Consider the following 14,502-nt stretch of genomic DNA (forward strand, 5'->3'; position numbering starts at 1 on the left):
AAATGACCAGCCTAAGCATAATTGTTCGAGAGAAGGTATCGCGAGCTCTTCAGGCTTCACACAAGTACAACGGAGGCATCTGGGCGAGTTATGTATGAGGGATTTGTCTTGGCGGTCTAGTCAATTAGGGATTTGGGGGACGGGCGCTTGACACTACTTATTTATGGGGAGCAGTAAGCTTTTCTGATTTTAGCATGTTCCCCATTCGCCGGTCAACTCCTTGTCGGCTTTCCTGTCTGGGGTAAAGTGCAGGCAGTTGTACGTATATGCAATGCGGTATTAATCTCCAACGTCTTTGGAGCTCTGACGGCAGTTCTCCATGCGGCGGCCCTTGCAAGTCTTCCTTTGTGTATCAGGAGGCCTCCGCGTTGTAAACAGTCAGTTTACTAGAAGGAAAAAATACCTTTCACATGAGAAGGCCATCTTGAAAGATACCTCACCTTGACTTTGGTAGTCTCGTCACCACGATATGACCTCGCGTATGACTGTCAGTGGAGCCGGACATTGTGCGAACTCCGACATATGTTCTCTCGCCAACGTGACCCGCAGCTTGACTAGTCGGGATTTCCACCACGGCTCAATGTCCTATTCAAGAAGACAAACCTTCTGACAGAATCTTTCCGCAGATGGTTCTGTAAGTCAGTGGTTCTATCGAAGTTGCATGTATCCTTTCGACGCCGGGAGGTTTGGACGTTACGCCCTTGGCGAAAATCCCTCGTGGGTCTGAAGAAACCATCAACGGCCGCAGTTGCCGAAGCCGAGATGGTCTGCTTTTATTTGCTCTTTCATTGAAAACTTTATTTTTGTCTTGATCATGAGACGTATTCCGTGCAATGCAGCAGCATCTGGAGAGACCCGTAATTAGCATATTGACTTCCATCGGAATAGAGCCTTCGAAGGCAGCCTGCGCATCCCCTAACGAAGCTGTCATTGATGCCATTGTGTAAAGTCTCAGCATCGTTCCTGACATTTTTCTCAAATCACGGTCTAGAAACCTCGGAATGCTGAACCATCTCAAGTGAAACATCTGTCCAGTCTTCCCTATACCTTGATATCCCCAAAGCGAATCTGTCACAGATCATTAGCTCTGTCATCAAGATCTTTCTGAGTCTCAGCCATGGACACAGGTATTGATGAAGAGTCAACCAAGCTTTTTTTTGGCATTGAAGTCCCTATTCCCGGGCCAAGACGTATGTTGTCTGCAAAAAGCAATCCTTCAATTTAAATCAAGGGGCAAAATATTGATCGGGTCTTAGCATTGCCCATCCTCGGGAATATCTTGGACATTGATCTCGTCAGCCCTCTGGACTCCCTTATTGGGCTTGTTAGAAAATACGGTGAATATCTGCAGTCTTCTATTTTTGTCATACAATACAGGTGTGCAGGTCTCTTATGCTGATTTTCCAGGCCCTATTTTCTCTCTTACCTTTGCTGGCACGAGGGAGATAACTGTTTCAAGTCGTGAGCTCGTGAATGAAGTCAGCGATGAGAGTCGGTTCTGTAAGATCGTCACGAGTGGCGTTGAGACAATGCGAGCAGCAGCCGGCGATGGGCTCTTCACAGCGCAGCACAATAATCATACTTGGGGTGTGGCACACCGCATCCTCATGCCGGTGTTTGGACCCTTGAAAATTCGCAGCATGTTTGACGACATGAACGATCTTTCTGAGCAGTTATGTCTCAAATGGTGAGCAGATTATGATGCAACATCCGGACATCATGTGACCGACTGGCTAACAAGCAATAGGGCCCGACACTGTCATTCTGCGCCTATTGAGGTGGCTGATGACTTTACCCGGTTGACGCTGGACACCATTTCTCTTTGCGCCATGGATTATCGCTTCAATAGCTTCTATCTCGACAAGAAAGCTCATCCATTCGTGGAGAGCATGGTGGAAGTCCTCGCTGAAGCGGATCTACAAGCTGTTCTTCCTGACGTTTTCAGTCTCCTTCGGCCCAGAGCAATGTCCAAGTTTCGAAACAATATCGAGCAGATGCAGGCTACTTGCCGCGAGATCATTGCTCAGAGGCGTCAAGCCAACGGCAAAAAGATGCCCAATGACCTCCTCGATGCTATGCTCAACGGCAAAGACCCGGAGACTGGTGACTCTCTGAGCGAAGAGGCAATCGTACACAACATCATCACTTTTCTGGTCGCCGGTCATGAGACTACTTCAGGTCTTCTGTCTTTCGCCATCTACTACTTAGTAGAACATCCCCAGGAGTTGAAGAGGGCACGGGAGGAGGTAGACAGGGTCGTGGGTCATGGCCCAATCAATGTGGACCATCTACAGCAACTCCCCTTTTTGGACTCCGTCTTCCGAGAGACATTGCGTCTTATGCCTACGGCGCCGGGATACTATGTTACCCCGTTTAAGGACGAGATCATTGGTGGAAAGTATCTGGTTAAGCCAGGTGAAGCTTTGTGTGTTCTCCTGCACACACTTCACCGTGATCCCAAAGTTTGGGGTTCCGATGCGGAAGACTTCAGGCCTGACAGGATGAGGAACCTGGAAAACATCCCTCAGAATGCCTGGAAACCTTTCGGCAACGGTATGCGCGGTTGTATTGGTCGAGCCTTCGCTTGGCAGGAGGCTCAACTCGTGAGTAGCCCAATCCTCCAGATTCTGACCTTTTTTCTCATGTTCCTGGTGGCTCACGACCGTTGTAGGTCATCTCAATGATTTTGCGCAACTTCGACCTTTCTAAAGGCGACCCCAACTACAAACTCAAGGTCAAGCATCTTCTCACCATCAAGCCCGCCAACTTCAAAGTCCGTGTCAGCTTGAGAAATGACAAACGCCCGACGGACTTCCTGAAAAGTCTGAAAACGATTCCGGAGCCCATTCCGAAGCCCATTGCCAATCCTACGGTGATCAGCCCTTCGTTCCTCGACCCAATAACCATTCTATTTGGTTCAGATGCAGGCACCTGCGAGGCAGTGGCTCAGAGAATCGCCATTGAAGCTGGGGCAAAGGGATATAGCCCAATGGTCCTGCCTATGAATGACGCAGTTGATCAGCTACCACAAAATCAGCCTGTCATTCTTGTCTCTGCTTCTTATAACGGACTACCGTCTCGCAACGCAGCCAAGTTTGTGCCTTGGGTTCAAGGTCTCAAGCCCGGAGACTTGCAGCATTTGAAGTACGCTGTTTTTGGTTGTGGTATGTTCTGATTCCCGCGGACCCCTGAAGATACGCACGGGCGGCTTCGCATTCATACACAAACTGACGATAAGTATCACAGGTCACAGAGATTGGCCAGCGACTCTGTTCAAAGTTCCCAGGTCTCTTGATTCGATTCTTGAAACAGCTGGAGGACAGAGGCTGTGCACACTGGGAGTCGCAGACACAGCAGCTACCGATGTCTTCTTCGAAGTTGAGAAGTGGCTGGCGAACGACTTGTGGCCAACTCTCTTGGGATATCCTGCCACGAGAGCGACCAGACCAAAGTCGGATATCGATGTGAAGCTCACGCTTGAAGATCCTCCACGGATTTCTTTGCGCAGTGGCTTTGTCGCAGCCACAGTCAAGGATTCTCGAGCCTTGTCGGCCGAGGGGGTCCCAGCAAAGAGACACCTTGAGCTAGAGCTCCCACCTGGGACAGCATATGAGGCTGGTGGCCACGTCCACATTTTGCCGGTGAATAATGCACAACTATTGCGCCGAGCTCTATCGTACTTCAGGCTGAGCGGCGACGTTGTTCTCACAATGAAGTCTGAATCTGGACGCCCACTCCCGGTTCCGAGCAATACCCCTGTCACAGCGTGGGACCTGTTTGCATCTTATGTTGAGCTAACAGGTCCGGCAACTCCTGGAAATATTCAGGTAATGAGTGAGCTGGCAGTGTCAGATGAGACCCGCAGAGTCTTAGAGGCCATGTCAACAAGCTTGCTTGGCTCGGAGCCGCGCAATAGGGCCCTCAGTGTCCTTGAACTACTAGAGTCTTTTCCGGATCTCAACCTCCCGCTCTCAGAGTTCTTGATCATGCTACCTCAGATGCGTCCTCGGACATACTCTTTCTCCTCTTCCCCTGCTTGGCAATCCAATTCCGTTACGCTCACTTACACTGTTGAGAAGAAGGGTGTAGCTTCGAACTACTTGGCTTCGCTCCGTTCAGGGAGTGTGCTCTTTGTTTCAAACTTGCCGTCGACACCTCACTTCTGCCTTCCAAGCGCAGCGACTCAAGCAACGACGCCAGTCATTATGATCGCTGCCGGGGCTGGTTTAGCCCCTTTCAGAGGCTTCATACAAGATCGCGCAATCTCACTGCGTTCCGGTGCCACATTGGCGCCGGCGCTTCTGTTCTTCGGCTGTCATGGACAGCTTCTCGATGACATGTATCGAGACGAACTCGATGGCTTCGAGGCTGAGAATGCTGTGAAGGTCTTTCGCGCCTTCAGCCGCGACGGAGACATGTCATGCAAGCATGTAACTGATCAGCTTCGGGATCATCTAGGGGAAGTCTCCGCTCTGTGGGAAGCAGGGGCAAATTTCTATGTGTGCGGTGGAAAGAAGATTTCGGATTCTGTGTTCGATGTCCTCGCACCCGCCCTATTCAAAAATGAGAAAACTACGGCGGCAGAGGCAGGTGCAGCAGGTAATGTCCAGAAGTCCTTCGGTATGGCTCCGAAGGGCAGATACGTTGTAGAGGTGTTCAATTGAGCAGATTATACTGCCCGTCTTATTGAAATTTCTCAATGCTAAAACCTATAGGTCTGACAGGCTATCGCGCGCAACATGACGTGCCATAATCAATGCAGCATGTGTGGAGGAGAGCCTTTTGCAGGCCCATCAGGATCTACAACCGTGGATGTTGATAAGCCTTCGTAGAGGCGACCATTTCACTCGCAAATAATGTACTTCATTTGCGCTGATCTGAAAGAATGACATCAACTCTCAATTTCTCATAGCCTTCCGATGCTCAGTCGTACGTTCTGTCTAGCTGACCGATCATCCGAAGACCTGCGCCCTTCATCTGACTAGCGCCCTGCCGCCGATCCGACGTGACGCCTTTTACTCGACAAACTCATACGTCAGTAAAAGTAAATGCACACCACTTTCGAGGTCCCGCCTAATCAAGGCCGGTTCATGTATATAAGCACGAATTCTCCTCTAGTCCTTGTCGAATTTCAACTCTGTCATAAACTCCTGGCCAATAATACTCAATAGCTCGCCTCAATCAACACCCATTCTAATATCATCTTAGGCTCCGCATACCACTATGTCTAGTCTTCTTCAGCCAGTTGTTGTCGGGAACAAACTCCATCTATCCAATCGTGTGGTCATGGGTTCTATGACACGCAACCGCTGCGTGGATGACTGCAAGCCAGGCGGTGAACAAGTTCAGCATTACTCAGAACGAGCGAAACATGGTGCAGGACTTATTATCGCAGAAGGCACTTTCATTGACTGGCAAGGCTGTGATTGGAAGTGGGCACCTCTCATGATCACCGAGGATCATGCGCAAGCATGGAAGAAAGTGACGGCGGCTGTACATACGCAGGGTGGGAAGATTTACTTCCAGCCATGGCATCTTGGTGAGTGAACCCGCAGGAGACGTAACGACTTGAAGTTCCTAACAATTGACTATCTAGGTCGCTGCCAAAATGAACAGATTCCTATTATGCAAAAAAAGAATTATCCAGTGGTTGCACCATCAAAGATCCCGGCTCGAGGGGGCAAATACCGTGATCTTCCTGGCACTCCGGTATGAGTCTCACGACGTTCTAGTGAACCTTTTTAACTAATCTATTTTGTTTCAGGGGCATACTCATAACATCACCGAAATTGAAAATCCGCGCGATTTCGTCAACATGTATCGACACTCTGCCATCCTCGCTAAAAGGGCAGGTTTCGACGGTATTGAGCTCTTAGCTCAAGGGTAAGCGCCGGTGTAGTCATGGCACGATACCTCGCTGAATATGATGATCACTGACACACGCGCAGCGGATATCTTCCCCAACAGTTTCTCAACTCGTAAGTGCCCCTGCCCACTGTTTTTCATTGTGGTATCACGCTAAAATAGCGAAAGACGCGCGAATATCCGCACCGATGCGTACGGCGGCTCTGTCGTGAACCGGTGCCGATTCATCCTGGAGGTGTCGGATGTTCTGGCCGAAGTGTTCGGTTCCGAGTTCGTCTGTATCAAAATCTGTCCGACAGATCAGACAAATGACTCTGTCGTGACTTATGAAGAGATGAAGGATGTTTATACCTACCTTATCAAAGAGCTTGTCAAAAGACGGATTGGCATCATCAATCTTTCGCGGCGCGGTGCAAATCACAATACAGGAACAGGAGATTTCTTTGGGAACACCACACGGCCGGATGGCTTCCCTTTACCACTGGGTTACGATCCGGTTATCGACTTCGGACCTTTAGTCAAGTTTCCCGGAAGTCCTTCGATGCTTATGGCCAACTACGATTATACAGTCGACGAGGCGAATCGTCTGGTAGGAGAAGGCAAATTGGATTTGATCACGTTTGGCCGGCCTTTCATTTACAACCCAGTGAGTGTCTACTTCATCGTGAATTCCAGGCTCCATTCTAACGTTGTCACAGGATGTCATCTTTCGAATTCAAAATGGCATTCCCTTTGCAGAGAACAATCGAGGCAATAACGTTCATTACGGACCATTTGAGGAACCAAATCAAAACTATAATGATTGGCCCATTGCTGCTGCTTAGGCATCTTTGTGTTCTTGCAGGCTGTACTGGTAATCCTGAAAGTTATTATCACGTGGTGGGGAAGTTTTACGAATTGCGCATACAAACATACATGGGGGAAGGGATCTCGAGGTTTACTAGGTAGTCGTCGGAGTACATCGGAGCAAATTTGGTGTGGTCAGAGATTCAATGTTCTTTTTACCAAAATGCTAATGCTCAAGCGTTATGCCCCTTTTTCAATTGGCCCCTCCAGTCTTTGTTCATGTAAATATTCCAGACCATCATTTCGTGTCTTCATCAAGGCAATAGCAAATCATGAATACGCCTCTATCTCACGCCAGCTGAAGATACGGCTGGCGATGACCAATCAATTCTTCAACGCTCGAGGTGACGGGTATATCTTTAGAACAACCCCCCGATGTAGCTTTGGTAGTTCTCTCAAGCTCTTCCAAAGCACGGAAGCCTCCTCGAACACTATCAGCCTCAAAGCCCTTTGCACGCAGGACACTGGTCGCTACCCTGGCGCTGTCGCCGTCGTAGCACAACACTAAAATAGGCTTCTGTCGATGTTCTTCCAACTCTTTGCCGACGTCTTTGTTCGAGTCAAATGTCGCCTCAAGCTTGAGCCATAGTTGTTCCAGAACTTTTGAGTCGGAGAACGGTTTCCAGTCACTGGACTCGACGATCGGAATATTTTCGGAACCTGCGATATGGTGCATCTGGTAGTCTTCGGATTGTCTCAGATCGAGAATGATCGTGTTTGGAAGGCGGGGGATAAGTGCAGCACTACTTGTATCGACATAGCGTGGTGTACTCGGCAAATGGGTTTCGTTGGTCTGCATAGCACCCGCAGACGGAATTTGCATGAAGACTTCAGTCGCAGTCTTTTCCCATGCCTCATCATAGCGGTGAAGGTCAACCTTTGTAAGGTTCTAAGAGAAAGGTCAGTCTTCTATTTGAGTATATTAGGGAAACTGTGATCGTCCATACCTCGTTGTGGATTGCAGGGAAATGCTCAGGTCCCAACTTCGCAAAGTACTCATCGATGTACTGGTAAGGCAAGTCGCAGCAGACAAAAACGCAGTGGATCTCGCCAGAATCGTCGGCTAGTTCATTGAGATTGCCGGCCGCGATACGCTTGTCAAGGAACTGGTAAAGGCCTTGCAGGTTGAAACCTGAAGACGGGCCGGCGATGAGGCCTTGTCTGCACAGGTCGAGCGAGAGCGAATAGGAGTGTTGAGAACCGACATGTTCAACGTGGTCGACTGCGGATCTCCATGGAAACTCTACTGGTTGGAGAAGAGCGTAGGATCGGGGGCCAGGAACACGGTCGCCAGGCGCGGTGCAGACACCCAGCCGGTATACTGACGGCTTAGCCTGCTTGAAGTAGGTTCCAAGACCAGTTAGAGTGCCTATTAGTATGTTAGGCGTTGTCGGAAAGACGGAGTTGACATCTCTCCTACCAGAAGTACCCATCCCTGCGCAAATGAGAGAAATTTGAGGCAGTTGCTTGAAGATTTGGGGTCCAGTCCACCGCACATGAGACTTCCAATTCTACCGCAATGTGTTAGTGCCGCCTCATCACTGATAGGTGCTAGGTTACGCGTACATCGTCATTTTCGTATTGGTTTGGGTTGAGCGCGGTGCCCTTATCGCTGCCCATGTTTCTTGCGGCACAAATGCCTCCTCGTGGGTCTAGAGGCTCAGGTTGAGAAGGGCCTCCAAACAAGGTGCTGACAAGCAAGTAGTCAGCTATGCTATTCAAGGATCACCGAATACCTAATGAGAGAGGCACAATGTCTTACATGTCCAGTCCGAAGAACTGCATCAGTCTCAACTTCGCTTGACTAGTCTTGTTGCTGAGAAAGGCTCGCACATCTGGCACACCGTAGTAAACTCTGGAAGCCAATGACATAGAGATGACCGTCGAGCCGGAACTGTACTCGACGATGGTCTCTGTCTTTCCTGGTACAACCCCATTTTGGAGCAGATTAAGTGCTGGCATAGCCTTGACGTTATTCGCAGGATGCATCGACATCATCTTGGCGTAAATCCGGACGCCATGCTGACGATAGGGGTTCAAGGCTTCAGGTACCTCGACTAGTGGCAGCGGCGGGGCAACGTCAGGATCGAAGTAGTTCCTGACGGAATCTGGTCCTGTATAGACATTTAAGTGATTGGGCTGGGCCATTGCTTCTGATTTTCCTTCGGAGGACTTTGGGAAGAATTATGAAACAAAGAAGGGTGATATCGAACGGCACTGATTATCAGATGGTCTCATTATCGGGGACTGCGAGTGCTACTTTATAGTCTCTATTGCTCTCGGACTACCTGACCCATCGTCTGCGGTGTCTATGGAAGAGAGAACTAACTCAGCTATACAGCTCAAGTTATGATTCGACAGCATCGCTTGATCATCCTCCCAAGCGCGGCCATTCTTACACGCCGCATATACCCGCGGTCAGTGGACCGTCATCTGGCAATGTAACTCTGCTGTGACATTTTTAGAGGGCAACCATGAAATCAAGACGCATGAAACTCGGCCTGTCAGTAATGTCGGGCATCCTTTCTGCTCGTTTCCATCCCACATTCCTGACCATTCTCCAATAATGACGGACGTCGACAACCTTCAGAGCCTATACTAACGCGATGCCCCTGTCAACATTGGTCAACACCACACTAAAGAAAGCCGATCGACACGAGTCATCAAGGTTATTCACGTTTGCTGACGCCAGGTATGTTTGTCATAAAGGTACCTTGTGAGACAGGCGACATCCTGCGTCCTGCAAGGGCATACGTAACGACATCGTGCCGATCATCCTCCTGGGGAGTAACAGCAGACCCCAAGAGACAATTAAAGAAAGTCGTAATCCGGCTCAAAGGTGCCGTGCTGAATGGATCCAAAACCGTTGCGCTTCGACGATATATAAGGAGAGCTCAATTGCGAAGTTTTGGGGGAGTCAGTTTGCGCTCGTTTCCCCAAGTTGAGCATGTTTCGCGGGAGCATCCAGCCAATCCACAAGGGTTCTCGTTGCCAAGCCCATCCCTGTCGGACGGGGTCAGATCGTCAGATGTCCGCACAGGGGTTCTGTTTCCACCAGACCACTTACCGTCACGATAGTCTTGGAAACAAGCAGTAGTCACAACTTGGCATTCGGCAGTATAGAGACACAGATCAGGGGTTCTCGTGTTTAACAACGCACTGATGCGACTTTGGGCATGTCGCCATTTACCCTGATGGCCGGGGGTTCGGTCTCCGATCCTACGAACGGCCGAAGCCGGGAGCTTTCTTCCTAGTCTAGTTGCTTGCATCTTTTGAGCTGGGCGCACGCAGCCACATTTCTTTCTTTCCTTCTTGAGCAAGTCGATGCTTACGCTCTATCTTCAATATGGCCGCTCCAAACGAAAAGACGAGTGGCATCCTGACTGAAGCTGCTCCTGATGCTCCAGCAGTTGGACAGCCTACAGCTGGGCCCAGCCCAGAGTTGGCGAAGAACTCCGAAGATGAAAAACCTACGCATGAATTCAACGAACAGACGAATTATGTCCGTCCAAGGACTATTATCACAGTAAGTTAGGTTGTAGTTCAAACGGATTTAGAACACTTTCTGAGGCTAATCATCACTTTCCAGATCTTCTTGGCTTGCGCCAGCGTGGATCTCGTCGCCCTCATGGACCAGACCACGCTCGCAGCTAGTCTCAACATCATCGGCAACTCTCTTAATGCCAGTAATCAGACAGCGTGGATTGCCAGCGGTTACTTCATGTATGTATAAACGATCATCTGTCGGGGTAGCAAGGTGACTAATTGACTCAACCAGAACATCCACTGTCGGCCAGCTCCTCTACGGACGGCTGTCGGATATCTGGTCGCGGAAAGTAATCCTACTCATTGGCTTGGCTATCTTCTTCACCGGGTCTCTCGCTAGTTCAGTCTCAAATACTGGGACCCAACTCATCGTCTTCCGAGCTTGGACGGGTATCGGAGGCGGTGGCTTGATGACCGTCGCTCAGATGATCGTAAGCGATGTGGTGCCGCTCAGGGAAAGGGGCAAGTATCAGGGCATCTTGGTAAGTCTTTCACTACCTAGGTGGTCAAGGGCTTGAGTGAGACACTGTTTTTCCACGGGCCACGAAGATCATTGTTATTTTTGCGATTTCTGACACTATTGAAGGGCTCTGTAGTTGCTATTGCAAATGGAATAGGGCCAGTCATCGGCGGAGCTCTTGCTTCTCAGTCCAAAGACTCATGGAGATGGATCTTCCGACTCAACATGCCACTCACTCTTCTATGTACACTCTGCGTCATATTTTTCATGCCGCTTAGGAAGGTGGAAGGCAACTGGAAGCTGTGTGTACCTACTCCTATCCGAACGTAACCTGTTGAAGTTGGGACACTGCTAACGTAATGCTCAGCAAACTCAAAGCTGTCGACTTTGTTGGGAGCTTCCTTGCTTTGGCTGGAACAACCGTACTCATGCTCGGCTTGACGTGGGGTGGGGGTGACCATCCTTGGAACTCAGCGCACGTCATTGCCACTCTCGTAGTGGGATTCTTCGTCTGTATCGGCTTCATCCTTTGGCAGTGGAAAGGCGCCAAGTTCCCTCTCGTGCCATGTGAGTTGAGTCCGTTGACTGTCGAGAGATTGAAACTGATTGAGGACTCTAGTACACATTTTCAAGTCGAAGATCGTGAACGGCGCATGTATCACCATGGCAATCAATGGATGGAACTTTGTCGTCCAGGTCTATTACATCCCCGCTTTCTATCAACTAGCCTACGGGTACTCGGCAACGAAGTCCGGCGCCATGCTTCTCCCAGTCACTTTGACGCAGACACTCTTTAGCACTTTGGCAGGTCTCGTGGTACACAAAGTTGGGCGCTACCGAGAGTGCATCCTGCTAGGTTGGGTGATGTGGGCCGTAGGCATCGGTTTGATGTCGACACTCGACGAGTTTTCAAGCGTGGGGAAGCAAGTTGGATACTCTCTACTTGTTGGTGCAGGCGTTGGCAATACATTACAGCCGTAAGTGATGCAGAGAAGCCCGTGTCGAATCACTGAGTCGAGCTAACTGACGCACCTTCAGGGCACTGATCGCGATCCAGGCCGGTGTGAGTAGAAGGGACATGGCAGTGGTTACCTCGTTCAGGAAGTAAGTCATCTCCATATCGTCTCATGTGGTAAGAGATGACTGACAATGCATAGCTTTATACGTAATTTCGGAAGCACTATTGGACTTGCCATCTCCGGCACCATCATGTGAGTCTACACATCCTTCCGACTCCACAAGTACCCACGATATCCTCCAGCATAACTGACTTATGCTTTGCAGTAATAATATCCTGGCAAGCAATATAGCTAGCCTTGGCCTGGGAGATGACGAGTCTCGGAAGCTGCTCGCAAATCCTCAGCAAGTGCTATCCAGCCTGCCTCAGGCCGAGGCCCAAAGGCTAAGAGCTGCTATCTTACCTGGCTACAGAAGAGCATTCCGTATCATCTTCCTAGTCATGGCAGGGCTTGCGGCCGTCGCATTCTTTGTAGCGTTCTTCTTGATGCCACAAGTGGAATTGAGCAGGCCTGACGATGCCAAGTTAAAGGAGGAGGCCCGTGGAAAGGATGACAAAAAGCCAGTCGATGAGGCGGAAATAAAGGCTTGAAAATTTCTGTAATTTCTCAAAAGCGAACACGCAACGAGCTAAAGACTTCATGTTGAGTATGTGCCGATGATACTCCATCCGCTCGCTTAGACTCGAAATTCGAGAGCTGTTTCCAACAATAATGCAATGATACGCTCTCTCTGGAGTCAGATCCTCACATCTGTCATACGCCCTGGTATCCAAACACACAAGCTTCGAAAAGACTCCTCTCACAATCCCGCTCATTTGCACTTCTGGCCGCAGTGGACGTGAGGGTAGTCATCGGGGCAAGTGCACCTGAGCCACAGGAACTTGTCCTTGCATCTTCCCATGGTGCAGGAACCGTAGTCGTCTGTGCAAGCAGTTCCCGCGGACGAGAATGTGAAGGGTTGACAGCTCTTGGTGATTGCCGTGACAGTACCGGCTGCGTAAAGTCCGGTGAGGATGAGAGACAGCTTCATCTTCTATCTTCAGGTCAGTAGAGCATACTGTGGAAGTTTGTACCTCTTGGTGAATGACCTACGAATAAAGTTATTGGGTCAAAATCGACGGTGGATGAGACTGTTTGGAGAGTTGATGTAAGGTTGACAGGCAGTGTGAACGCATAGCCTCAAGGAGACGCCTTCATTTAAATGCGTAACGAGACTCACGTTATCAGATGTTAGCACCAAAGGTTTTCGGTCATTAATTTGCTGAGTCCAATTCAGAGAAACTCTGTTTATACGAGTTGTCGTGATCGGACTCATGTCATGGTCATTTCTGCTGTTCCCACCGTTGTCACTAACCAGGACCCAGGTTGTCAACGACTGGTCTTGTGGACCCATCTGGCGTTATGCTTCATCAGAGAGAGTGGGCTATCCGTACAATGATCCGAGATTATTTCGTCAGTTGACAGAGATGTGCATGTCGCTCAGCCCAAAAACCAACGTCAACTGATTAAAGCCGGTTGCGAAACATGCTCAGTCACACAAGCTTTCTTCGGCAGGCTTGTGAGCCGGGCTATTTCCTTCTGATGCGTGGACACTTTCTCGCAACATTGGGATATCGACAAGGAGCGATCAGGGGATCAGTTGTAGGTTCCGCTATAATGGTCTGTACCTACAGCAGAGTGCTAGCTGCCACCGCACGGCGTAAGTTGCCGAAATCTGGTAACGCGACCCATCAATTGACGGCACCAGAGTCTTTGCGTCTGTGGTCCGGCCAGTTGCTCTGACTCGCTCACGGTACCAAAAACAGCTAAATATCGTATTCCCTGAAGATCACTCTGTATCGCACAGTTCATCATTACTCCTGATCTTTATAAGAGATTGATGTAAGACGTAGGCATCTCCATAGACCCAAACCTTATTGTCCGCGTTACCGGTTGCGAGGCGCCAGCTTCGGCACTGCCGACAGAACAACCACTACTCATGCCGCAAGTGAACACGATTGATCAGTCAGTGTAGCGTAATAACCAAACCCCAATACTTGGAAAAATCGAATGAAGCCCCAAACAAAGGAACGTTGCACAGGCCGCAACTGTAGAGGCTCAATTACATATCGCCTGAGTGTAGGTTGATGTAAAGCCCATATGAAGCCAACGCGGGCCGCAAACTCAGTTAGACCATCGTCCCTGAAAGCTTATTCTTATTAACTCCTGACTTAAGCTACTTGCCAAAGATGTGAGGCTGACGGAACTGCCACTACGAGTTGGTAGTGCCCCTACTTGGAAAAAGTCCGAGACCGACGGTACTACATGTCAATGATCGTCCATATTACACCGAGATCAGAAATGGGGGAGTATTCACGTGAAGTTGAGACAACCGGACAGCCATGATAAGAGGAGGGTAATCATTACCAATGACAGCACAGGAACCTCTTTGAAGACATAGTACTCAATTTGGGCTTACTCCAACGCCTGTAGACGTTGAAGCAATCCAACGAAATCAGATATGTCGAGACCACTTACGGGTAGCCAGACTGATGATCGATAGCTTCACGTTCTTGCTCAGCATGCCCTCTGGTGGGTGGCAACGCGGAACAGCACCTGCAGCATGTCTCTAACGACATCGAGATCGCTAGCGTCTGGTTCTTGGAGGTACGTAAGCCTTCGTGACTTCGTGAGGCAGGCGTGGTTGTCTGCTTCAGCAGTACATGGGTAAGGTAGATTGACCTCATGGGAGTCGACGACAACGGGGCCCCGAGTATCGGCTGTTGC

The 14,502-nt window shown here is 49.7% G+C and overlaps 4 protein-coding genes across 4 annotated transcripts; 3 read left to right on the forward strand and 1 right to left on the reverse strand.

Annotated features, from left to right (window-relative positions):
• Nucleotides 1-1,117: 1,117 nt before the first annotated feature.
• Nucleotides 1,118-4,664, forward strand: HER10_EVM0001479 (uncharacterized protein; the record flags this gene model as incomplete). Its single annotated transcript, XM_035471224.1, has 6 exons — nucleotides 1,118-1,190; nucleotides 1,257-1,337; nucleotides 1,408-1,687; nucleotides 1,748-2,603; nucleotides 2,672-3,164; nucleotides 3,247-4,664. The coding sequence occupies 6 exons, from the start codon at nucleotides 1,118-1,120 to the stop codon at nucleotides 4,662-4,664; spliced, it is 3,201 nt and encodes a 1,066-aa protein (XP_035332165.1).
• Nucleotides 4,665-5,223: 559 nt separating this feature from the next.
• Nucleotides 5,224-6,689, forward strand: HER10_EVM0011475 (uncharacterized protein; the record flags this gene model as incomplete). Its single annotated transcript, XM_035480907.1, has 6 exons — nucleotides 5,224-5,539; nucleotides 5,597-5,709; nucleotides 5,765-5,883; nucleotides 5,949-5,978; nucleotides 6,034-6,511; nucleotides 6,564-6,689. 6 exons carry the CDS (start codon nucleotides 5,224-5,226, stop codon nucleotides 6,687-6,689), a joined length of 1,182 nt encoding a protein of 393 aa, XP_035333386.1.
• A 205-nt stretch (nucleotides 6,690-6,894) lies between these two features.
• Nucleotides 6,895-8,924, reverse strand: HER10_EVM0006449 (cysteine synthase K/M:Cysteine synthase B). Its single transcript, XM_035476032.1, has 5 exons — nucleotides 8,474-8,924; nucleotides 8,278-8,401; nucleotides 8,132-8,222; nucleotides 7,659-8,080; nucleotides 6,895-7,600 (listed from the first exon to the last, which is right to left on the reverse strand). The coding sequence occupies exons 1-5, from the start codon at nucleotides 8,857-8,859 to the stop codon at nucleotides 7,001-7,003; spliced, it is 1,623 nt and encodes a 540-aa protein (XP_035332766.1). The 5' UTR covers nucleotides 8,860-8,924; the 3' UTR covers nucleotides 6,895-7,000.
• A 1,133-nt stretch (nucleotides 8,925-10,057) lies between these two features.
• HER10_EVM0012119 (multidrug resistance protein fnx1) lies at nucleotides 10,058-12,326 on the forward strand (the record flags this gene model as incomplete). The annotated part of the gene is made up of 9 exons (XM_035481520.1): nucleotides 10,058-10,237; nucleotides 10,301-10,434; nucleotides 10,490-10,739; nucleotides 10,844-11,019; nucleotides 11,085-11,284; nucleotides 11,337-11,694; nucleotides 11,756-11,821; nucleotides 11,875-11,928; nucleotides 12,002-12,326. The coding sequence occupies 9 exons, from the start codon at nucleotides 10,058-10,060 to the stop codon at nucleotides 12,324-12,326; spliced, it is 1,743 nt and encodes a 580-aa protein (XP_035333466.1).
• Between the last annotated feature and the right edge of the window lie 2,176 nt (nucleotides 12,327-14,502).

This window comes from Colletotrichum scovillei (assembly GCF_011075155.1).
Source record: "Colletotrichum scovillei strain TJNH1 chromosome Unknown Contig00006, whole genome shotgun sequence".
In the NCBI taxonomy this organism is placed as follows: domain Eukaryota; kingdom Fungi; phylum Ascomycota; class Sordariomycetes; order Glomerellales; family Glomerellaceae; genus Colletotrichum; species Colletotrichum scovillei.